The sequence below is a fragment of the Anolis sagrei genome, chromosome 2 (assembly GCF_037176765.1).
Source record: "Anolis sagrei isolate rAnoSag1 chromosome 2, rAnoSag1.mat, whole genome shotgun sequence".
Taxonomy (NCBI): Eukaryota; Metazoa; Chordata; class Lepidosauria; order Squamata; family Dactyloidae; genus Anolis; species Anolis sagrei.
In genome coordinates, this window is record NC_090022.1 from 196,522,466 (window position 1) to 196,548,408 (window position 25,943).

At 41.7% G+C, this 25,943-nt stretch overlaps 2 protein-coding genes across 3 annotated transcripts in view; one reads left to right on the top strand and one right to left on the bottom strand.

The window, feature by feature from the left end:
• The window catches only part of FAM131B (family with sequence similarity 131 member B), a 61,554-nt gene extending 52,745 nt beyond the window's left edge, over window positions 1-8,809 (top strand). For both annotated transcript variants that reach the window (XM_060762666.2, XM_067464322.1), the window contains exon 7: window positions 160-8,809. In XM_060762666.2, coding sequence (XP_060618649.2) covers window positions 160-818 — 659 coding nt within the window. In that variant the 3' untranslated portion in view covers window positions 819-8,809. The remainder of the gene's footprint in view (window positions 1-159) is intronic.
• Window positions 8,810-21,540: 12,731 nt separating this feature from the next.
• CLCN1 (chloride voltage-gated channel 1) overlaps window positions 21,541-25,943 on the bottom strand; it is a 79,413-nt gene continuing 75,010 nt past the window's right edge. Inside the window, exons 20-23 of the mRNA XM_060762664.2 lie at window positions 25,347-25,385; window positions 24,787-24,891; window positions 23,129-23,215; window positions 21,541-22,135 (exon numbers count right to left, since the gene is read on the bottom strand). Coding sequence (XP_060618647.2) covers window positions 21,755-22,135; window positions 23,129-23,215; window positions 24,787-24,891; window positions 25,347-25,385 — 612 coding nt within the window. The 3' untranslated portion in view covers window positions 21,541-21,754. The remainder of the gene's footprint in view (window positions 22,136-23,128; window positions 23,216-24,786; window positions 24,892-25,346; window positions 25,386-25,943) is intronic.

A 25,943-nucleotide genomic window follows, 5' to 3' on the forward strand; every position in this document is an offset into this window, starting at 1 on the left:
TCCTCATATCATGTCAGCTTTTCCAGTTGTTTCTCTTCAATCCTGCTGTCACCTGGGATTGCAACATCGACATCATCATCATCATCATCATCATCATCATCATTTGCTAGACACTGCCTTCGTATTCACATTTCTTTCTTTCTTCCCTTCTCTTAACAGATCAAATGACTCAAGCACAGTACGATAGCTGGCCTCACTCTTACGTCTCTCAAGGCATGTACTGCCTGGGTTCTTCTGAAGCCTGGGAGACCAGTGACCAGTCCCTCATTGCTTCTCCAGCTACTGGATCCTATCTTGGCCAGAACTTCGAAGACTCCCAATCCAGTTTGCAGGAAAATGTTCTTATCCAGAACAACCTTATCCAGCAGCACCAGTTGATGCAGCTGCAACAGCTGCAGCAACAGCAACTGCAGCAACAACAGTTGCAGCAACAACAGCAGTTGCAGCAGCAGCAACAACAACAGCAGCATCTGCAACTGCAACACAACCAGCAACTGCAACAGGCCCTACTCCAAAATACAGGCCTTGTGGAGGTGTGGCCCACTCAGACAATTCCCAGTGGTGGCAATGGTGGCAGTGCTGAGTCCAGCACCTTTGTGGGCATTCACACAGAGGAGGAAGGGAATCCCTTGCTAGAGAAAGCCCCACTATTGAACAAGAAGCCTTCACCGGAGGAGGACGATGTTGTGTGCCGGGACTTGGAGTCCCTTTCACCCCGGGAAGAGCCTGAACCTGCTGCCCTCAGTCGCAAGGTCTCTGATGTTACATCTTCTGGGGTGCAATCTTTTGATGAGGAGGAAGGTGAAGCCAACAACTGATGCTGCCATTGAGGAATCTTTGTCCTTATGCATGGGAAACACAGGTGGGGGAAAGTGACAGGGAAGCCCCTCTTCAGCTCTGAAATCCCCAGGCTCACTAGCACACTTGTTTGTTTGTTTTAATGGAAGGGTAAGCCAAGGACCAAAAGTGCTGGACATTGCTAAGTCCCCTTCACCTCCTTCACCTACTGGGCTGAACCTTCAAGACCCTCTGCCTTGGACACTCAGGCACAGGGAGCTCAGGGAAGGAACATTGCTGACGATGGATACAGGTTTGCTAGTGGAAAGAAGATGGTTTGAGAGATACAGACATAGTCTTAATATGGCAGCTGAGAGTATGCTTTGGTTGGATATAAGGATCACAGAAGATATAACAGAAGTTTTACATTGTGACCATGCTGAAGGGGAATGATGAAAACATTTAGTTTTGTTGATAAACTTACACCAAAAGTGTCAGGCTCAAGCCTAACCATATAATCTGCTTATGAAAGTGAGGTTCTACCAGGAAGAAATCTCTATACTGGAGGCCTAGTGGGTGTAATATGGAGGCAGTGGTGCTGTGGAAACAGGCCATGCATAGGAACTAAAAGAAAGGGTTCATGGATTTTAACCATCCTACAATGGACAGAGCCGCTCTGTAAGTTCACTCCAGCACTTTTGCACTGATCACTGCAGAAACCTTCCTTGTGCACCCTGTTATCTCTGCCTGCCTGGGAGCTGGAGAGGGTTTTCCCCCTCTTTAATATTGGGCACTGCATGCAGGGTAGGGAAAAGGGAGGGGGGTGTCATCTGCTAAGTTTATATTTTATGCAGACATGGAATCCTCTCTTTCCAGTTGTGAATGGGAAAATCGAGCATGTGTGCCATCCGTATCACAGTCTCCCAGTTTATATTAGGGCTTTTGTTGTCACAGGTTTCAAAATGTTTGCATTTTGATCAGTGGCTAACAGAGGAAATGGCCTTGTTGCCACCTAGTGTGGGGTAATGCTCCTTTCCTAGGATCACTGGATCCTCTGTCGTGCCAAAATGGGGATGAAGCAGAGGCTGTGAGAAGAGAATCCTTCTTCTCTATTTCTACTAATTCCTGTCTCCTGCATTAATTTGTCTTTCCTGTTCTGTAAATGTTTCTCAGGCCTCATATCAGTCAAAGGGAAAAAAGGCGATATGTGAAACTAGGTTTTTATTTTTACAATGCGTTTTTCATCCTGTTTCTTTGGGAGGGGGATGAACATAACAACTTGGCTTGTGGGTTTTACACAACTTTAGATCAAAGTCGCTCCCGTCCCTTTCAATGTCTGTTTTGTCATGACAGCCAAAGCATACTTTTGTCAGTATAAAAACCATGTTAATCTCCTTTAAGTCCCCAGCCTTCAGTGGAAAATAAAAGATGGGACAAAAAAAATGGTATGAAGCAGGACAATCTAAATGTGATTGGTTGTGAGCCAAGCAGCGATTGCTGACATTTAATAAGGACATACAACTGTCCAGTGACAAGGATAGTCCAGTCTTCCCTTTCCTCTTGTTTGGACTGATTTCTCTGATTTAATTTGTTCACCTGATACTCAAGGTTGGTTTTCTGCCAGTATATTCTCTTGTGGGGTTCTTGGCTACAGGATTCAGGGAGAAACCCTTTTGCAACACTGCTCACTGCGATCTGGGGCCTGTCATCAACTTTGCATTCAGATGTCAGTCACTGAGGGAAAGGTAGTTGAGTCAGATACTTCTGTCCTTGGACTTCTGAAGAAGAGTAGATGGAGGTCTCTATCTAGTTCACAAATTTCAGAAGCCAAGGGGTTCCTGTCTTCCCTTTGTACTGCATTTTCCTAAGCAATGCTGTCTTACCAATGGCTCAGTGGTCAGGCAGAATGAATCACAGCAATGCATGGAAGAAAAGCCTCTTGTCAGCCTTCCTTGCCTCCATTCCCTTCCTCTTCCTGGCTCCTACATGGGGAGGCTGATCCGTTTCCGAGCATCAGGAGCCAGGAGCCAACCTCTCTTTCAAAAATATGTTTACATGCTACAGTGCCAACCTCTGAAGGCTGAGAGGGTTGGATATAGCACTGCTCTGAGGGTGAAACCTCATGTTCCTGCATTTATAATAATTGCTGCAGTCTGGATGTCAATTGCGGGGGAATTCTGCCAGCAGTGGTGACGTGGAAACAAGAAAGCGCAGTGGCCTCCTCTCTGCAAGCAAGTCATGAATGAGATTGGAGTTACCCCAACATGATTGAATCTTCAGGAGGATCTGAAAGCTTTGAGATATATCCCCAATGTTGTGGTGGTTTTGGGTTGGAGATTCAGGCAGCCTGCTTCTTCTTTCCTCCAAACCATTATGCTCCACGTGCCTATCCAGGACCAGGACTAAACCTGGATGTTTACGGTCAATCTCTTTCAGTGTAAATGTATCCTGCTTTTCATCTTGGCCCTCACTGGACTTGACACATGTGGCTCAACTTGTTTAGGTCTGTTCTATTATTGCCTCTTTTTTAAAAAAAATGCAAGCATCATATATGTTTGATGATATCAAGTTCAGGAGAGGGATGTTTTTCTCTGTCTGGGAGATACTAAAGAGGGATGTACTGCATGGAAAATAGTAAAGAAACACCAGGAGAGAGAATGAGGCTAATGCTGTTTAGAAGGGGGAATGAGTGCTACAATCATAACTCCACTGTAGAATTCTATAATATATTACCAAAAAAGAAAGATTATATTATTTATTAAACTGTACAGTTCCTGGTAAATTTCTCAATAAACATCCATGTTTCAGGTCAGCTAAATTCTATTTAACTTATATTTTTCCAAGGAGCTCCTGGTGATGCACTGGGTTAAAGCGCTGAGCTACTGAACTTGCTGACCAAAAAGTCACAGGTTTGAATCCAGAGAGTGGTATGAGTCCCGCAGTTAGCCCCAGCTTTTGCCAACCTAGCAGTTTGAAAACATGCAAATATGAGTAGATAAATAGGTACCACTCCGGCAGAAAGGTAACAGTGTTCCATGAAGTCATGCTAGCCACATGACCTTGGACATGTTTACGGACAATGCTGGCTCTTCAGCTTAAAAATGGAGATGAGCACCAACCCCCAGAGTCAGACACGACTGGGCTTAATGTCAGGGGAAAACCTTTACTACCTTTACCTTATATTTTTTCCAAAAAGGATATTTCCTTTATTCGTTTTACATCTTTCCCATTATCCATTTCATTTAAAGATGGTGGTGATTTGGTTACCAAATAACCATGAGTAGAGAGGTGAGATTCCTCAGTATGTACCTGGACTCAAAGTACAAGTTTTTCTTAATTTTAGGTATTTCTTGGAGTTGCATTCCAACCTCTTATGGTGTGAGAGACTCACTGCACTGAGACAAACTCTAGAGTAGCTACATTGGTCTCTTCTAGCAAAAATGAGTCTCTTGATGACTTAAACTGCATACATTGTGGCGTATGCTGCTGTACAAGCACAACTGAAATGAACAGGAGCAGCTCAGAAGTGATTCCTGGCAGATTTGCACAATATGAATTCTGGTGGATTTGCACAATCATCATCTTCACCATCAATATCATCATCACCTGAATTGCGGTTCTCAGTTCAGTTTATACATGTTACAGGGACATACCCATGTCTTTGAGCATACGTTGTGACCAATAAAGTGAAGTTGCCAGCGTTGTGTATTCTGAGCATGGAAGGGATGGAGCAGAGGGCTGCACACAGACTCTCACCCCACCCCCCACCCGGATCTTTTCCTCATAGTGGGATGTATTTCTAGTCTGGGATTCAGTGTGGGAAAAGCCTGAGTTTCCCCAGTAAGCACCAGTTTATCCAGCTGGAAATTGCTGCACCACCAGTTGGTTGCCTGACCATATTTGAAAACTCCACTCCTGGGCTCACTTGTAATCCAATCCACAAAATATTTAGAAAGAGGTGGAGATCCTGGCCTTTTACTTCAGTGACAGGACTTAGGCAGCTCTCCAGAAGTTGTTGGACTTGAACTACCAGCATTCATCACTATTTGCTGGGCTACATAAGGCCAGCATCCTGTTAATTACATGCAAGTGTAGGTTGTGTTGAGCACGCACAGTATTTTTAGTAGACAATAGTATCTAGCTGATGGAAAGGAAGGCTTCTGCATATAGAACATGTATTTATGTGCATTTGAGGGGTGGGAGGTGTGCTGTATGTAATTCCCAGTGGGCTCCAATGGGCTTATTCCATAATAGAGCTTGAAGCCTTACTGCAGATCAGGTCCAGGTCTCATGCCATTGTGGACTGCATTATGCCTTGCAGTTGCACCACAGCATATCCATGTGCATTGAGCAGAGATCCACCCACTTATTGCCATTATATAGAGGCCCCCTGGTGGCACAGCGGGTTAAAGCACCGAGCTGCTGGATTTGCGAACTGAACGGTTGGTGGTTCGAATCCAGGGAGAAGGATGAGCTCCCACTGTTAGTGCCAGTTTCTGTTGTTCGAAAACATGCAAATATGAGTAAATCAATAGGTACCGCTTCTGTGGGAAGGTAACGATGCTCCATGCAGTCATGCCAGACAACACCAGCTCTTCGGCTTAGCAATGGAGATTAGCACCAACCCCCAGAGTCAGACACGACTAGACTTAATGTCAGGGGAAACCTTTACCTATATTATTATATTTATTTGTATCCTGCTTTCCTCTCTTAAAAGAAACTCGAAGTGACTTTGCAGTGGTTTCCAGTATAGGGGTTCCATGGTGCAAGTGGAATGTAACTTTGCTGGCAGTTACTTATGCTGTAGCCATGTAGGATCCCAGCCGATGTCTGCTGAGAGTAACATTTCAACAACATTGGAAAGTCTGCATGCTTCCCACCTGTTTACTCACTTGATGAAACAACCATCTAGGACAGCAGTTGCCATGTTTATTGATGCTTACTAATGTGAATTCAAAGTGTGCATGTATAGTGAAGATTTTGTATTTTGCTGTGGTACCTGAGGGCAGTGTACGTACATCAGATGTGTATTGTGCATGCACTTGCTTTTTATTGTTTGGTCTCTTATAATAAGCAATGAGACCACTTGGCTCTCCAGTGCCATCTAAAACCACACTGTTAAAATATGTGGCTCAGCATGTTGGTAAACATACCTTATATCCCATCTTGCTTCCCATATTGCTGTAGACGTTTAAGTAGTGAATGGTAAGCATCATGAATGGCTTTTAGCGTGTGGGTTTACATCATGTGTGAGATGTAGTGTGAGGTTTTGTGACCATGTGCCTGAAGACTTTGATCTCTTTTGCATGTGGGGAGAGGAGGTATCCTTAAAACACAGTGTTCCCTCACTTATCGCAGGGGTTCCGTTCTAGTGAAAATCCGCAAAGTATGGGTGCCATATTAATTTTAATATTTATATATTATTTTATGTATTATTTTTTTACCCGTGCTTCCTTACCCACCTCCCGATCCATACCAAGGGTAGTTGCCTGCCTCCCTGACCTCTGCAGAGCCTCTGGAGCCATGCAAGCAGCAGGAAGGCCAGGGAGGGAGGCCTTCCCCACCGTGCCTCTGGCTGCCGCACTTCCGGGGTCTGTGGAGGCCAGGGAGGCAGGCCTTCCCTGCCATGCTCAGGCTGCTGCACATTTGGGGTGCCTGCCCTCTCTGACCTCCACTGGACATAAATATTTATTTAATATTTTTATTATTTACAATAACCCGTGAAAAAGCGAGTCCGCTAAAAGTGGACCACAAAGTAGCAAGGGAACACTGTACATAGATTTTGCAATCAGTAATTTGGAATGAAGTGAGGTGTGGCCCAGCACTTTCCCTGTATCTATTTTCTGAACCAGTGTTAAACCCACTGCTGCCACTTATTGGCCCCTTTGCAGGAATGCAGCAGTCCTGTCAGATGGAGCTTAGTGAAAAAGGACAAGATTCTGCATAACTGGATAATTTGTTCTCTTGCAATATATGGCTGCATAGATGTTAACTACCTTTATTCCATGGGGTTTGGGGGATAGTTTTGTAAAATTCATCAGACTGGTCATAAAAGCATTACCAAAGGATTGTAGCAGGATGGCTCCATCAAACGTTTGCCATAAAGAGTTGTGCCAGCTTCAGGTTCTTGGCCTGAGGCAAGAGAATTACAGTTCCCCAAAGCCAAACTGAGGGGAGATGCACTGCTGACAGATCACACCAAATCTTTGAAGGGTAGCCAGAGGCTGAATGAAAGCAGAGTTGTGGGGTTTTTTTTTGTTTTGTTTTATTTTTTATAGTAACTCCTAAGGAAAATTATATATTTCTGATGTTCATATTTGAGGGCCAAATTAAATGTGATGTGACTTTGCATCTGTATCATTTATGTGGAGGCTTGGATCAGACTGGTAATGGAGGAGATGCTTAACTATTTCATTGTGGGTTGTTGTAGGTTTTTTCGGACTATATGGCCATGTTCTAGAGGCATTCTCTCCCGACATTTCATCTGCATCTATGGCAAGCATTCTCAGAGGTAGTGAGGTCATAGATGCAGGTGAAACGTCAGGAGAGAATGCCTCTAGAACTTGGCCATATAGCCCAAAAAAACCTACAACAACCCAGTGATTTCGGCCATGAAATTCTTCAACAATACATATTTCATTGTGATTCGTTTGGGGGATCAAATTCCTTTTTGGATCCAACTTGGAGGAGCAGGTGTTAAGATGCCTAATTCCATATAATATATAATATATCCCATATATCTGTTCCTTGGGGAGGAGAAAAGATAATGAATAAGGTGAACATCCTCCTTCCAAGAAAGCTTTGAACCCTCTCCGGCTGCATTAAATACATTGTATGCGCCTCCTCCCTCATTTTGCCTGAATGCATGGCCTCCATTATTCATGATTTTTTATTTCTTACCTATCAATCATTGGTGCCACATATCTCTTCCTAGCTTAAGCAATGATAATCAAGGTGTACAATATGCAGCTGCTATGGGCAAGCACACCCGAGGGAAAAACTTGAATGCCAAGTAAGTAAGTACATAGAATGGATTGCTGTGAGTTTTCCACGCTGTCTGGCCATGTTCCCGAAACATTCTCTCCTGATGTTTCACCCACATCTATGGCTGGCATCCTCAGAGGTTGAGAGGTCTGTTGGAAACTAGGAAAATGGGGTTTATATATATGTGGAATGTCCAGGGTGGGAGAAAGACTGCTTGAGGCAAGAAACTATTTACTGTTTCAGGTTATTGGTTGTTTGCACAATGGTTGTTTTTCTACTGTGTTATGTTGTTTTATGATGTTGTCTATTTAACTATGTAGGAGCCCCCGCTGGCACAGTGGGTTAAACTATTGAGCTGCTGAACTTGCTGATTGAATAGTCACAAGTTCAAATCCGGGGAGTGGCATGAGCTCCCCCTGTTAGCCCCAGCTTCTGCCAACCTAGCAGTTCGAAAACATGCAAATGTGAGAAGATCAATAGGTACCACTCCGGTGGGAAGGTAACGGCACTCCATGCAGTCATGCCAACCACATGACCTTGGAGGTGTCGACTCTGGCTTAGAAATGCCGACTCTGGCTTAGAAATGGAGATGAACACCAATCCCCAGAGTCAGACATGACTGGACTTAACATCAGGGGAAAATTACCTTTACCTGATATTTTATCTATGTTGATTGGGCTTGTCCCCATATAAGCTGTTTCGAGACCCTTCAGGGAGATGGAGGTGGGATACGAAAATAAAGTTATTATTATTATATTATTATAATGATGCAATTGGCCAGCTTGAATAGCATTGAATAACGTTGCAGTTCAAAGTCTGGCTGCTTCTTGGTGGGGGAATCCTTTGTTGAGAGCTGTTAGCTGGCCTTGATTGTTTCCTGACTGGAATTCCCCTGTTTTCTGAGGGTTCTTCAATTACTGTTCTGATTTTAGAGTGTTTTTTTTAACCTCTAAAATCTATGGAATGTCTCTCACCCTGGACATTCCACAGATATATAAACCCCACTTGCCTAGTTTCCAACAGACCTCACAACCTCTGAGGATACCTGTCATAGATGTGGGTGAAATGTCAGGAGAGAATGTTTCGGGAACATGGCTAAACAACCCAGAAAACTCACAGCAACTCAGTGGTTCCAGCCATGAATGCCTTCGAAACACAGTACATATAATAATTGCTCAGTACTCTGAGCACTGCTTGTAAATTCTCTGTTCTTTGTCTATTTTGAGAGGGAGGTATTTGCATCCTGTCCTTCAACAATTTTAGCACAACTTACAATAGTTAAGGAATACAAAACAGTGAAAACACATTTTTTTAAAATATTACAGAGCAAACAAAATGTGTACAAAAGACATAAAATCATCTGCTAAAGAAAATATCAGAAGTGAAATAAAGAGGGTTTTTATGTCTTCCCTAATGTCAATATGTCAGACAACCAGGTGAGCCTTTCCAGAAAGAACATTTGTATAGCTCTGATACAAACCTGCATTGTAAGCCACTATAAATGGTTTTCATTTTGCAGCTGGGAAAGAGTCGAGGCAGAAGAGAGTCTAGGAGAATAACAGTTTGCAGAGGTACTGAATGGGGGAAGTGTCTCTTTGACACCAAATCCATAGGCTTTGTATTTCCTGTGCCAGCTGGCAGTGGCTTCCCACAATGTTGGCTCTGTATCTAGATATGCTGGTGGGCTGAATTTGAGAATTGTTTCATGAATAGCACATCCTCTGTCCCTGAGTTGTGGTCCGTCCTGGGAATTTTTGACTGAAGTGAGTTTTGGCCCCTGAATTCACAGAGTATTCTCTTAACCACTACATCTTGAGAATGCCTCCTTTGACAACCTATCCCCAGACAAAGGGCCCTTCCAGACAGGCCCTATATCCCAGGATCTGATCCCAAGTTTTCTGTTTATCCCAGATTATCTGGCAGCATGGACTCAGTTTAAATAAGAAAACCTGGGATATAGGGCCTGTCTGGAAGGGTCCAAAGTAGAATGATACTAGCAATGGTACCTTCTGTGGGTTGTTGTAGGTTTTTCGGGCTGTATGGCCATGTTCTATAAGCATTCTCTCCTGACGTTTCGCCTGCATCTATGACAGGCATCCTCAGAGGTTGTGAGGTCAGTTTCCAACAGATGCAGGCAAAATGTCAGGAAAAAATGCTTCTAGAACATGGCCATACAGCTCGAAAAACCTACAACAACCCATTGATTCCAGCCATGAAAGCCTTCAATAATACAGTATCTTTTATATCTGACAAACTAGAAGCTGGGATGCCTGAAAAAATAAAATTGTAATGCATTTGGTGGGGCTTCTTCCAACAGTTCGCACAATTGTGAGTACAAAATGTACTCTGGGTGTGGATGTGTACATCTGTGTACAGTGGACTGGGATTCGGTTCCAGGCAAGATTATGAAAGTTGTAAATTATTTAGTTGGAGGGAAATAATAAAAACATTCACACATTTTCCTGCCAGAATGTCACCTTTACGTTCTTAGAAATCAGTTCTGGCACCAGCAGTTTTAGCATTGGTCTTGCATTGTGCTTTAATGGCCACTCTTATCTATCTGTCTCATTTACTGAGAACAATAACAGTGTAGGAGTGAGCAACTCACTTTTCAGAAACAATATTTTACATAAGCATTGAATTCTCTTTTTTAATATTCACAGGATAATTGTGCAAGAAATATACGGAAGCATTTTTATTGTGTCCGAGCGAGGGCAGTAGCAAGGCTTGGAAAGTTATTCTCAAAGTTTTAGTTGCTATTCTAGTTCCTAGGTTACATATCATTGTTACAGCTTTCAGAAGCAACATTTTGCTTCTCCAAATCTGAATAGCATCTAAAATGATATTGGGTTGTACAAGCTTTTGGACTGTGAACACCCATCCCTCCCATTTGCCTTCAGAGTGTGAGGCATCAGCACAAGCCAACACCCAAAGAAGGCATGTTGTCCCCATCTATTAGGACTACCCTTGAAACTCTAAAAGTAACTCAAAAGTTGCAAGTGGAGTGAAATTATTTCCCACTGAGGCTGGATCTACACTGCCATATAATCCAGTATCTGATCCCACATTATTTGTTTTGAACTGGTTAATATGGCAGTGTTGACTCATATAATGCAGTTCAAATCAGATAATCTGAGATCAGATACTTTATTATATGGCAGAGTAGATCTAACCTGGGTTGTATGAGTACCCTGCCATATAATCCAGTTCAAAGACGATAATTGGGGTAAGAAACTGGATTATACGGCAGTGTAGAAGGGACTTCAGGACCAATGTACACTGCCATATAAAAATCCAGATTATCTGATTTGACTTGGTTCATGTGGCAATTTAATAATCTGGATTATGTGGCAGTATAGATCCACTCAAAGGTTTATGGCCCCTTCTACACTGCCATATAACCCTGATTATCAAAGCAGATATTGTGGATCAGGGGCCCTCAAACTTTTTAAACAGAGGGCCAAGTCACAGTCCCTCAAACTGTTGGAGGGCTGGATTATAATTTGAAGAAGAAAAAAAACATGAATTCCTGCACATATCTTATTTGTAATGCAAAAAAACACTTTAAAATGAAGAACAATTTTAACAAATATAAACTTATTAGTATTTCAATGGGAAGTGTGGCCTGATGAGGTAGGGTTGTTGTTGTGTGTTTTCAAGTCGTTTCAGACTTAGGTTGACCCTGAACGAAGGCTGGGTAAATGACCTTGGAGGGCCGTATCCGGCCCTCGGCCTGTGTTTGAGGACCCCTGATGTGGATTATTTGCTTTTTTATATGGCAGTGTAGAAGGGGCCATAAGACTTTGAACTGGATTATATGAGTCTACACTGCCATATAACCCAATTCAATGCTGATAAACTGGATTTTATATCTAAGTGTATAAGGAGTCTTAGTACAGTGGTCATGTAACTGAGTTATGCCTTAGTCGTTGGACGGGGGTGGGGTGAGATTACTTGCAGGTAGGTAGTGAATAATAATTTACTACTTCTGGGCTCTGAAAAGAACTCAGGAGTAAAACAATGCATTTCCTGTCTATGCAGGAGCCTTGTCTATTTGAAGTTGGCACAAGCCATGTGATACAGAATAAACTGTGCCTAGTTCCAATCAAGCCATGGGGTCGGGGTTTGAAAGGGGAAAATAACAGACTGGGGAATGTACTGTTGCCACTTGCAATCTATTCCTCCCCAAAATGTGTCTTCCACCTGGTTGCTTTTCTCCTTGGGAAGCACCACAAATAAAAAGGAGTACAAGACAGAGTCAAGCAGAGACCTTTTCTTGCCTGGTTACCTGAAAAGTTCACTACTCTGTTATCGCCTATCCTTCTTCATGCAAACTGGGTAGCAACACACATTTTAATACAAGAGATTGCTCTTGTCATGTGTACTTACCTCTTCTAGCTTGGTTTTTATTATGTAGTAACTAAGCCCGGTCTGAGGGCCTTTCCACACAGCCCTGTATCCCAGAATATCAAGGCAGAAAATCCCACAATATCTGGTTTGAACTGGGTTATCTGAGTCCACACTCAGATAATGTGGGATTTCCTGCCTTGATATTCTGGGATATAGGGCTGTGTGGAAGGGCCCTGAGTGATACAACTTCAGAGCGTTGAATGCTGTTCCTACAGTTCCCCACTTACAGAAGGCTAGACATAAGGGTGAAGTGTCCTCCATAGCCATCTCTCTGATCTTTTCCATATGCAATTACAATTTTGTAGCATTCTAATTGAGCCACAATGGGCCTGAAGTTATACAGCCTGTACCCAGTTTAAACATTTCTGCGGTGATGCCAGCATTTAGTCTTTGTTGAATTCTTCTTGCACATTGTTGATTTCTTCTTGCACATTCCAGGTGGACCTTACCTGTACTCTGACCTTTTTTTTTGGATATCCTGTTTTCCAAAATGCATTCCCCAGTCACTATTTTTTTACAATTTCAACCACTTATGTATGGGTTTTTGTCTCAAAGTCCAGTTGGGCAATCAAGGAACTTTGGGTCTATTTATTTCTTCTGCCATTTCCAGAAACCATGTTTAATGTGTGTGAGTGAGAAAGAGTATATCTTGTGAATACAAATCAATATCCTTGAATATTTCTCTGGTTTATTCGGTGCTGTGCATGAAGTGGAATTGCTGAAAATTCCTTGGGGTCCTCCAAGCTACAGATACGAGCCTCAAAAAATAACTTTGCAGTTAGCCACCATTTTTTTTTATAAAAAGCTCTTTTTTAGGGGTGGGTGTGTCCAAGCGTGGGAGGGAGTTACTGAATATACACTTGCAATGTATAAAGCAGTGAGGACTGGTGTATTAAAGCATGTTTAAAAGTAACCAAAGTTTTGAGGCTTAAGGGGTTTTGTTGTTGTTCTTTGTTTTGTTTTAGTATATGAAACTGCTTTAGCACCTGGGGGAGGGGGGTTATTAGGAGTAGATGGTCTTTCTTAAGGCCCGTTTCCTGCTCTTAAGTTTCTGAACAAGAGATGGAACTTAATTTCTTCCCATCCTTAAAGGATGGCATTTATTGAGGTCTGTGACTTTTCAGGGAGAAAGGAGGGACTGCGGAAAGAGCAGAACAAGATGCGCGTCTACAGTGGGGACCCTGTCAAGCCTCCTCTCTCCTGGGGTTCCCTAACAGACAAAAACAAAACAGATTTGCCTTTGGTCTTCCAGCACCAAAATGTCTTGGCTTGAAATTTTTTCGCTGGTTATTCTGCGCATGTTTTGATAATGTGACTTATGAGAATATATCTTCTATAAATAAATATATATATATCATATATAAAAATACATATATATACATATATATGTAACTCTATAAATATAGATATAAAATTATATGGCATTTCATGCCTGGTTGTGGTAACATCCACTGAGGAGGAAAGAACATTGCCCAAAACGGGTGTGTACGATGCTTATATAACGTTACGATTAAACAGCATGTGGTTTTGCCATTGTGGTTGGTGGTTTTATTTCTATGGGGAACGTTCACCAGGTCCAAGGACACTGAAGTGCCAGCTAGATCACCGAACAGATGAAAAAGGCCAGAGCTAAAAAGGCACCTCAGATACATCCATCACTTTCAAACAGTATCTTCCTTGACGAAAGCATCGCATTTCTCTACTGGATTAGAAGTGGCATTGCTATATGTGCTGCTTTCCCAGCCAGAGTCTGGCACAACATTGGTATCCTAGTGGATTGCAGAGAGCAGCCTGCTCACAGCCAAACTATGCACAGTACAGTGTCGCTTATCCAACATGTTAGATAAGCGAAAATGTTGGATAATAAGGCGGGATTAAAGAAAATCCACTGTGCCAACAGGAGCTCCCTGCTGAATTTGCTAACGGAAAGGTTGTAGGTTCAAATCCGAAGCGTGGCATGAGCTCCTGCTTTTAGCCCTAGCTTCTGCCAACCTAGCAGTTCGAAAACATGTGAGCAGTTCAATAAGTACTGCTCCGACGAGAAGCTAACAGCACTCAATGCAGTTATGCCAGCCACATGACATTGGAGGTGTCTGTGGACAATGTCAGCTCTTTGTAATAATAATAATAATAATAATAATAATAATAATAGCAGCAGCAGCAGAAACGCCAGAGGAGGTGGGGTGCTTGCGGAGCCCCAAGGGCTCCCCGGAGCACAGTTTAAGAACCACTGCCTTAAGAACCTTTAAAAATCCCTTGACTAAGAAAACCTGAAGCCGACAGGTCAGCAGGTTGAATCTGGAGGGAGCAGTTTGAGCTCCCTTTCAGCTCCAGCTCCCCATGCGGGGACATGAGAGAAGCCTCCCACAAGGAATGTTAAAACATCAAACATCCCGGCATCCCCTGAGCAGTGTCCTTGCAGATGGCCAATTCTCTCACACCAGAAGTGATTTGCAGTTTCTCAAGTTGCTCCTGACATGAAAAAAAACCTAATAGAATCCTATGAAATTCTAGACAGAAAATTTGAAGGCATATACATACAAGAACATTCACCATATATTGATGGCATAACCCAAAGTAACAGCTACAATATATTGTAGAAGGATATTGCTTTGGGTCCTTGTCCTAATGAGAAGGTAGAATACAAATAAAATACAGGATGGCTAGAAAAGAAAAGACCTGCCAACCAATTTAGTGACACAAGTGCATGTTTCTTTAGATCTTGGCCCAATGTAACTTAATGGTGGAAAGAATAAGTATCATTAGCCAGTTAATTAGGTAATTTACACTAAAAACTTAATTAAAAAGTATTTTTCCCTTCTGCTGCCATTTCCCTTATAAATATGCTCAAATAGTACTGGATACTAGTAAAATACATTATGTCCTCTTTCCTTTTTTTGGCGTGGAGCAACTATCTTCCTTTTTCTTCCTCTTATTAAGTCATATTGAGAAATAAACCAGTGTGAAAGGGGAAACGTTGGGGCTCCATGAAAGAATACAGAACAGTTCACAACAGCAGGGTTACAGTCAGGAGTAAACATTGAGTAGATCAAGAACAAGATAGTTTGGAGTAGTATATTCCAAGAAACGTTTTACTTTGTGCTAACCAAGACCTCTGGAAAAGACTAAAGACCATCTTCTTATTCAAATTGTGGCAAATGGATCAGAATAATGTATCCTGCCAAGAACACATCACTGGAACAACACATTGCTAGAAGAACACATTGGCAGGTACTGCACATTTTCTGTACTTCTTGGTGGAAAGTAATGTTGTTTAGTGGGTCATTGGTCTAGAAACACAAAAGAATGTGTGTGTGTGCACAGAGACCAGCATACTCAGTACCACAGATATTTTGAAACTTGGTTTCTGAGTAATATTATTTTGGACATCAGGCTGTAGCTTGCATGACTGAATTGCCCTGCATGTTAAAACAATTTCCTCTACCTGGAAAATCAGCTGATCTGAAAAAGTGTTCTTATATAGCCTTCACTATTAATTTTCTAGACAGAGGTACATTAAGATAGAACTGTAATTTTCCATGGACATATTTGGCTACCACAATGAGAATCAGCCATAATCCATTATTTAAAATGAAAATTTAAAATGCAATTGAATGAAGACACCATATTACTTGAATAGGTTCCTTAACATGTCATTATTTATAAATATATTTTGTATGTACAGATTGAATATCCCTTATCTGAAATACTTGGGACTAAGAGTATTTTGGTTTTCAGATTAATTTGGATTTTGGAATACTTGTATTTGCATATACATACTAGGCTTGGTTGATTTAAAAAATGGTTCAAAACTCATTTTGGATGTAGGAGGCACTGGTGGTTCGATTCTAAAGTGACTTCCAAAACTTCCGAATCGATTCGTTAATGCTGACGCACATGTGCAGTAGGGAAAAACAGCACTGGCATTGGAGAAACTTCAGGGGATTCTCCCTCCCTCATTTTTAGACCAATTCGAATGAAACTTGCTACAGTAGAGGAACACTGGTACCACTGTAAGCTCACCAAATTTCATAAACGTTGACTTATCCATGGATTTTTGGCTAATTTTCAAAGTTTTTATTTTTAAAAAATTAATAAAAAAGAAAATCTGTTCCTGGTTTGAAAGTGTTACTTCCTGTTTCATTGGGTGGTCTTTACTTTGAAAGTAGTAGTTCTACTCCAGAAACTTTGTGTGGCACAAACTGTGTTAAATTGGCAAAGAACAGAAATCATCAAGGGACACCATCAAGGGACATCTAGACTGACCCTCTTCTTCTGGGAAGAAAGGCACCATCCAAACTCTCCTGATATCCATTTGCTTCCGCTACTGAGTTGGAGAAGACCCACAAGACGCAGCCATCTGTTTATTCATTTTTGCAGATACAATCAATCATTTTATTTTATCATTACTTACGGACTTTAAAGGGCTGGCTATCCCAGTGCCTTGTTCATAGCAATCAGGCAAAAGTGAAATGATTGGTTTTTAAGCAGTTTATGTTATGGCTTTGCAAAAGTTGCTTATTGCTTTGCTGCCTTCTTTAGACACCTTTGTAGATTCAATCAGTTTATTTTATATTTAGACGAAGACTGCTACAGACAGCTATTTTTGGGTCCTTCAGCCATTTTGTTTAATTAACTTGTTATGTGATTGCTTTTAAATATCCAATAATCTTGTATTCTGTATACTGAAACTGTTGCTGTTAACCGCTCTGAGTCGCCTAAGGGCTGAGAAATAATTATTTATTTACAAATAAAGTAAATAAATAAAATAAATAAATTTGGCTAATAAGCAGTCAGGCATTGTGGGAAATGTAGTTTAACAGCAGGGCCTTTTGAAATCTCTACCACTGGGGTCCTGGCCTTCACAAACTACAGTCAGTTACAATGGCTGTGATTAGCCATGCCCACCGTTTCCCTCCTTGCATTGCCAGTGGAAATAACGAGATTTTAAAAATTCCCTTACCTTTACCAAAGTTGCTAATTGGTTGTGAAAATTAAAATAACTTTGGGAGACATCCGAAAATTATAGAATATTTCCTGGAGAAAAAAGGTAAGTGGTTCAAATTCTGATTCCCCCCCCCCCCCCCCCAACCTTTCCTGCACGGTTCAAAATTGTTTCTGATGTCCAAATTCGTATGTTTCCCCCCTCGAATTTCAGTCATTTCTGAACGAACCTATCCAACCCTAATACATACATGATGAAGAATAATGAAATTCATTTATGCTTCTTATCTAACTTACGGTTATTACCTTGCTTATTACCTTGAAGGTAATTTTATATACAAGATTTGAAACAATTTTGTGCATGAAAAATGTAGTTTCTGGTTGCTTGAGTATTACTATTAAAATATGCCCAACTAATACTATACACCATATTAGACCATACTATGAACTTGATGTTAATATTGAAATGCACTAATTAACAGTAAATTAAGATGAAGTCAAACTTAATTTAATGTAACATAATTTTACTGTATTATAAAGATAGCTTTTTGAATGCAGTCACAACTGATCTCCAGTTAGAGCACTCAAGGGCCAGGGCTTCCCAGTTCTCAGTGTCTCTGCCACAGTTTTTAAGCCCATCTTTGAATCTCTTTTCCTGTCCACCAACATTACATTTCCCATTCTTGAGTTGGGAATATAGTAACTGCTTTGGGACAGTGATCGGGCATTTGGACAATGTGGCCAGCATACATTATGCGCTGATACTTGGGAAGTGTTTGACGTGTGATCCAATCTAACAGCCAGCAGAGTGATTTTGTTTGCTGTGAACTCATCTTGTTGTGTTTCTAATAATAATAACTAAGGTGAGCTCCACATAAGAGAACATAAGAGTGAGGCAAAACAAAAAAGCCTTTTTGAACTACAGTGATACCTTGACTTAAGAATTTAATTTGTTCCGTGACAGTGTTCTTAAGTCAAAACATTCTTATCTCAAAGCAAAATTTCCCGTTGAAATGCTATTAATCCATCCTGCCCCCCCCAAAACTCACTCACTTTTATGTTGTGTATTTTTAAATAAGAAAATGTACTTTATAAATAGCAAATAATGTATTAAATATTCAGAGATAGGCAGAGGTTGGTTATATCCAGCCACTGTTGCAAGAAAGCACATTTAAGGCAACAAAATGTATTGTCCAATATACAGCAAGGCAAAACAACATCATTTTCTTCCTACTGTAATTCCAGTCTCCCTCTCTTGCTCTCTCTCTCCCCCTCTCTCTTCTTAAAGAAAAACATACAGTTCCAAGAGTAAAAAGCACACAAGTGAATTAACCCAAACTTCCTCAGTGGACATCAATCTCCCAAAGCAGAGAAGAACACGCAGGCAAAGGCATGCAGGCAGAGGCACTGGGCCAGGAAGTACAATAGCTGCTCAGGTCCTGTACTTACTGTTTAGGCAGCTGCACCAGGGTGGACTGCAATCTCTGGAGTGGAATCTCCAGATTGGACTTCTCCCAGAATATTCAAGGGAAGCAATCACATGGAGCTGGAGTTTCTGCCTTGCAGGAAGGTTTTGTTTCTCTCTGCCTTGCTGTTAGAACTTGTTTAGGGGGCAAATAGGCCTTTTTTGCACTGTTCATAGGTCACAACAGCATTCGGATGTCAATACGTCACTTTAGACCCACTGAGGATTTGTAAGTTAAAACGTACTTATGTTGGGATATTCCTATGTACTGTGGTCTACTGTACTGTGGTCTGGGGGAGATGTGCTTTCTGAACATCTCCTGATAAACTGAAACACTTAACACAGTCAATGCCAGTTACTTTCCATAAATAAAGTGTCATAAATAAATAAATAAATTCAACAGCATGACAATTGGAAATTCAACAAGCAATTTTCCATCATTGCTTCCTTATAATTCTAAGGAAGCAGTGATAGAAAATTACTTGTTGAATTTCTGATTGCATCACCTTTGTTTTAAAATGGGCTGAGAGTCGTGCAGAGGCTAAACTCAAAAAAATATCCATTCTTGGGTCTGCTCATAAATGCCCTTATCTATGTTTTTTTCTAAATATATAATCCTGCTTTTGGCTTTGGCTATTTATTTTATAATTCAATCTAGACTATTTATTTTATAATTCAATCTAGAATGGCTGGAGAATTTTAGCTGCATTTTTACATGGGCAAAGCTCCTTTAGCCACCTCAGGTCCCAGAATAACCTATATACAGTGTTCCTTCACTTATCGTGGGGGCTCCATTCCAGGACCACCCACGATAAGTGAAAATCCGTGAAGTAGGGACATCATATTAATTTTAATATTTATAAATTATTTTATATATTATATTATTTCTTACCCGTGCTTCCTTACCAGCCTCCCAGCCCATCCCAAGGGCACCTGCCTGCCTCCCTGGCCTCCGCAGACCCCGGCAGAGCCTTTGGAGCCATGCAGGCAGCTGCAGGCCAGGGAGGCAGGCCTTCCCTGCCATGCCTTAGGCTGCCACACTTCTGAAGTCCCTGACCTCCACTGGATGTAAATATTTTATCATTTTTATTAATGTTTTCAAAAACCCACGAAACAGTGAGTCCGCGAAGAGAAAAGAGAACTGCGAAGTAGCGAGGAAACACTGTATATCAGACAACACCCAATAGACTCTTCACTATCGAGCACCCCCTTTTTTTCAGGATTAGTTGGGATGTTTGTACTGTGTGAGATTATTATGTTTGAAACAATTGTTTTTGAGAAATCTTCACTTTAATAATAATCATCATCATCTTTATTTTTAACCCGCCCTCTCTTCATGAAGGGACTCAGGGCAACTCCCAAAGGCAAAAATGGCAACTGTATAAGACAACTGAACATGATCATTTAAGGCAACATGTTCACGGAAGTGCAATCACTTTTGTTTTGAGTATTTCGTTTGGCATTTTTAAGATAAACCATACTGTTTTGACCCATGTTAGAGGCATTGTACTTCATAGTACATCTGGACCGCACATGCAGAACACTGCTTCTTTTTTTGGACGTCATATTATTTATGTTCCTGAATCCCACTCACCCTCCCCAATAGGCAGCCAAATGGGAAGATTTTAAGGTTGCAAGTTTTTAGGAGCCCCCAGTGGTGCAGTGGCTTAAACCGCTGAGCTGCTGAACTTGCTGACCAAAAGGTCACAGGTTCAAATCTGGGGAGCGGTGTGAGCTCCCGCTGTCAGTCCCAGCTTCTGCTGACCTAGCAGTTCGAAAACATGCAAATCAGAGTAGACCAATAGGTACCGCTATGGTGGGAAGATAATGGTGCTCCATTCAGTCATGCCGGCCACATCACCTTGGAGGTATCTACGGACAATATCTGCTCTTTGGCTTACAAATTGAGATGAGCACCATCCCCCAGAGTCGGACATGACTGGATTTAATGTCAAAGTGAAACCTTTACCTTTACCTAGGTTTTTTGAAGCACACAATGTGTTTTCGTTACTGTGTGATCCTAACACTGCATCAGGGGACTGAATCTTCCCTCAGTTCAGTTTTTGCATCTGAAGAGTTCAAAGAAATATCCAGATCAAGTGATATGGACTGAGCAATTGCCTTGGTCCCTTGATTTTATAACCTTGGACACCACCATATGCTTGCCATTGTCTCGCATCATTTCCTAAAAACAGCATAGTGGCAACTTACTGTCATGGTGATAGGTGGCTTCACACAGGCCCTGGCATCACAGGATTGTGACGTCTCCGCTGCACATCTGAGTGGACAGTGTAGCTCCACCCTCTCCACTGGGCCACTTACCCCTTTTCTCCTTTCTTGTTATTTTTAAGACATTTCAAAATAGGGCATGGTTGCCTAATAGAAAGAATGAATATGATTTCTTTTCTTGTGGAGGGGAGCAGATGCCAGCACTGGTACTGTGACGATTTACCACCTCCAGGTGATAAAGTCCCCTGACTTAGTGAAAGGTTTCAGAACAAGGGAGATGTCTAGATAGCATTGGGGCACAAAGATGGGTCTAGGAGGTGGAAAAACTCTCATGGCTTATAGCTAACCTAATAAGTAGAAGCCACGGAGGAAGTAATTTCAGATTTGGAGAATGGATGGATGATTCTGCTGCAGGGGAGAAAGAAAATTAACAACTGTAGCAACACTTATCTATAGAAGATGTCATCATTTGTTCATCCTGGCCCTTCACTGAATTCTGTCTACAGCCAGAAAAAAATCCTTCATCTGTCACTTCTTCAAATTAGCATTTCATTGAACAAGCTGAGAAAAAAATGGTGCTAACTGTGACATCTTGATGGGGAAAAGGAAGAGAGGAGGAGGAAAAGGGAAGTTTTCTTTGAAGGGAAACTGCTGCCTTGTCTGCTGTGAACAGAATGAGTCCTGCAGAATGTCCTGACCATGCTTACCACAAACATCAAAGAAAGCAAGACCAGGGGGTAAAGGCTCAGGTTATTTCTGGCCCATTTATTTCTCATACCACCCACCCACTGATAATGGCAGGCAGAAAAGCCAGTCCGCTTAGCTAAGGTTCTCCAGCAAGGATGACCATTCAATAGTGCCAAAGGGAGGCAATTCACAGCCTCTCCTTGAAGCACACCTACAGCAAGAGTACCCTGGGGCAAAGGCAAGATGAGCCCCTCTTCTTTACCATTTGGGTGGCACGTCATCATCATCATCTTCATCCACATCCGTAGAATGCAAATTGAGGTCCCTGAGGATGTCTGAGATATTCTCAGAAGCAGGGCCAGAAAGCTCCATTTCTTCCAGTTCCAAATCAGCAATGGAGGTGGAGCGTTTCTCCTTCCCTTCACTGGGGTTGGGAGATGGTTGAGGGGCAGGAGCATTGAGGGGCACTGTCCCTGAGTCTGTCATGGTTCCCTCAGGACCTGGACTGCTGTTCTCTTTGCTCCACATCTGTGGGGCCCACTTGCCGTGCTCCTTGTTTTTTGATGTGTCACGGAAACTTGCAAGAGGAGGACGAAGTTGGACACCAGCACTTGTTGAACCCTCAATCGCTTTTTGGAGCTGGGAGATTTAGAGACAGGGAATTAACAGGGATGCATTTCCCATACCCCATGTACATATGAAAGATCTCACTATGGTATTGTCTGTTCTTCTAGAGCAGTGGGCCCCCAGTTATTTTGGCCTACAACTCTCAAAAATCCCAGCCAGTTTACCAGCTGTTAGGATTTCTGGGAATTGAAGGTCAAAACATCTGGGGACCCACAGGTTGAGAACTACTGTTCTAGATATTTAAATGATCTCTCTTCTGAGCAGAAAATTGCCTAAACCTCAAGATCTCACTTGGGGACATCTTCGGGAGCATTCCCAGAGAAATATCCCTAAGGAATGTGTGTAGAGTCAACAAGTTGTTTGAGCTAAAACTCTGGAGAATAGGTCTGAAAGGATATGAATGATCTTGGACAAGTCATACTCTTTCAGCATCAGAAGAAAGCAAAGGCAACCCCCTCTTTGAACAAATTGTGCCAAAAATCCCTGTGACAGGTTCAACATAGAGTTACCCTAACCTAGAAGTAACCTGAAGGCACACAACTTAAAGGAGCTCCATGCAAGGTCTAGCAACATCCAACTGGAGATATACATTTTCCTCCCTAAAGTTAAACTCCAAAGCTTTGATTGGATTGGAAAGCATAAGGAAGCAATGAGAATCAAAGCATGCATGAAATGACAAGTCTGCAATAATTCCTCCCTCTAATTTCTCATAGAAGAGAGAAACTCGATCCCTCTAGGCTTTATAACAAATGAAACAGGAATAGGAATTTACTGCTTGTGAAAAAAAACACTCTCCTTGCTTTCTCCTCTTATAAATAGACTTTTTGCATTGGTCCAGACACAACACTGGAATAAACCACTACCCATCTTCAAGTATGCTGGGCTAAAATTTTATACATTTTAATCCTGTAGTCAATATTTAACTGGTTAAGGAACTCCCCTGAATAAAGCACTGAATATTTTATCTGATCAGAATAATATAAAGGCTATAAAGGGTTCATTTACCTCTTCCAGTGCAATCACACCTTTCAGCTTCCCCATACTTGTTACATAGGCATGGCTGAGTCCCAGCAATGAGAACAAGGTATGTGTCTGGGGGGGGGGGGGGGGAGAATAAAAACACGTTCATCAGTGACAAAAGACAGCATGGTGCCAGATGGAAAATCTGAATCAAACCAGTAGTAAATTTTACTCAAGTCAAGAGGAGATCCCAGAGCAGAGCAAAGCCTCTTTATGCAATGGCTTTGCATAGTTTGAACCTGTCATCTCAACCAGCCAAAATCACAACTGAAATGCAATGCTTTGCTGGTACTGAAAACAATATGTAACAGTCAGCAGATACTAAGTAAAACCAATGCATGGTATATATTATGGAGCCTCCAGTGGTGCAATGGGTTAAGCCCTTGCGCCAGCAGGACTGCTAACCAATAGGTCAGTGATTCGAATCCGGGGAGAGCGGGTTGAGCTCCCTCTGTTGCTCCAGTTCCCCATGTGGGGACATGAAAGAAGCTTCCCAAAAGGATGGTAAAACATCAAAACATCTGGGCATTCCCTGGGCAATTCTCTCACACCAGAAGCGACTTGCAGTTTCAGAAATCGTTCCTGACACAAATATGCATATATTATAACCATGGAAAACCTCAGCTACCTTTTTCTATAATTTGCAGAAATAGCAAGCCAGGATTTTCATTCGGGGGTGCTGAATTTGATTCGGAGGCGGGGGGCTGAGTTTGATTCAAGGGGAGTCTGAGGATTTACCCTAGCAAACCTTTTGTATCATTATCCCAATAGCCCCATGCATATGGGATATATTAAGCATGGTGATCAGAGCATGATATGAATAAACATAATATTTTTTCCTACTTCCAACAGACCTCACTACCTCTGAGGATGCTTGCCATAGATGCAGGCGAAACGTCAGGAGAAAAATTGCCTCCAGAACATGGCCATTTAGCCCGGAAAAACCAACAACAACCCAGTGATCCCGGCCATGAAGGCCTTCGACAATACAACAAACATAATAGTTTAAATAATGTACCAGTAAGGCCTTCTCATGGACCACCTTGAGAATTTGGGGAGGAGGGCCTCAAGCCCCCCCCCCCCCCCCCCAGCTACATGCCTGGCAAGCGTGTTTGGTCTTGTTAAATCAAATGTTTTGGGGATATTGTTTGAGTCTAATACACTTTTTTCCATTTAAAACTTTTGCAAAATATTTGCAAATTATGTGCCATAATGTGAAAAATAACTCAAAAGTTCTCACAACCTCATAATGTAACCATTTTGTGACCGAAATAAACAAAGCTAGATGTCTCTACTAAAGAAAAGTGAAAAAGCAAGCCTCACTCAGCAAGCAAGAAAATTGTGGATTAAAACTAGAGCAGCTATCAAAAGATGGACTGTACTTCTCTTGCAACTGTAACAATGAACCCTGGTTAGGTCCATTCTCAGTAAGCCCCTTCGGGAAGAGGGGCTGGGGTATAAATAAAGCTTATTGTTGCTGTTATTGTTGTCATCTTAATGAATCCCAAGAGTACTCTTGACCAAGAGGCATCGAAAAACAAATGTGAAGGGTGAAAATGGAAATAGGCTTTCGCGGGAGTGGAGGCTACGGCTGTTAACGGCACATGATGAAAGACATAGAGGAGCAGGGCACACACTCTCACCTTGTGCAAGGATGTCCTTTCCACCAACTGAAAGGGAGAGGGGTCTATCCGGCAGCTGTCGAAGCACACCTCTTTCTCTAGCTCCTCCTGCTCCCAAGCTTCTATCTGACACAGGAATAAGAGGAATCACACAAACACAATCTGCATATCCACCTATCCTATGGTATTGGTGCTATTGCATTTATTATACTCTGCTTTCTCTTCAGATCATATAAATCTTTCACATCTATTTTTGGATTAAGTTTGCCATGCACAGGTTCCCACAACCCCATGAAGGACTTATATTCGAATGGTCTAGAAGCATCACAATTCCACTGTTTCTTCCTTGATACCTTTTATGCTCAGAACCCTTTAGGAAAATGAGGGGATATTTTGAAATGGAAGTATCATGATTTATTTTGGCACAGAAGAGCTAGGACTAGCAAAATACTTCCAACAAGTATGCAATAGGTTTCCCAAATGTTCCCATGGTTATAATAGGATTTCAAAATATTCTTGTATGTGAAATCAACTGAGAATAATAATTTCATCTCATCCCTTGCAATGACTTCCAAGCTTACCTCCTCTGGCTTCATTGGGTCTTCAAATTCTGGTAATTCCTGAGGTGAGAAGAAAGTTAGTCCCAAGATCAGAAGAAATAGATCAAGAATTTAATCTTCACAAAGTTATCAAGAAACAAGGTATCTTGTTTCTTCCCTAATAAGCTTTCCATGCATCTACTTTTTGTACACATTAGAAGATCTTGGTAACAGAGCGAAAAGACACAAGATATTGAATGAAGTGCACAATTACAATTACGGTGAAGCTTACATTCTTGTCACTATACTAGCAGGAAAGAGGCTTGGGAATATATCGCTATATCTGGTAAAGGAAAAAACCGAAAACAAAATAAGGTTTCCATTCCTTAGATCTGGACAGAGATCGTTTGATTAGCCACTTATTCCCAGAAGCAATCTAGTCAGATGATATGGCCCCATCTACACTAACAATATAAAGTGGCTTCAAGGTGACTTGAAAATGTGGTGGCCACACAACACATACCACCAAAATGAATACTGCAGCATGCATTGAATCACATTTTAAAGTTGTAGGAAAGTCTGAAAAAATACATAAAATGCACTGTAGCAGATCTAAGTATACAGTGTTCCCTCGCTACT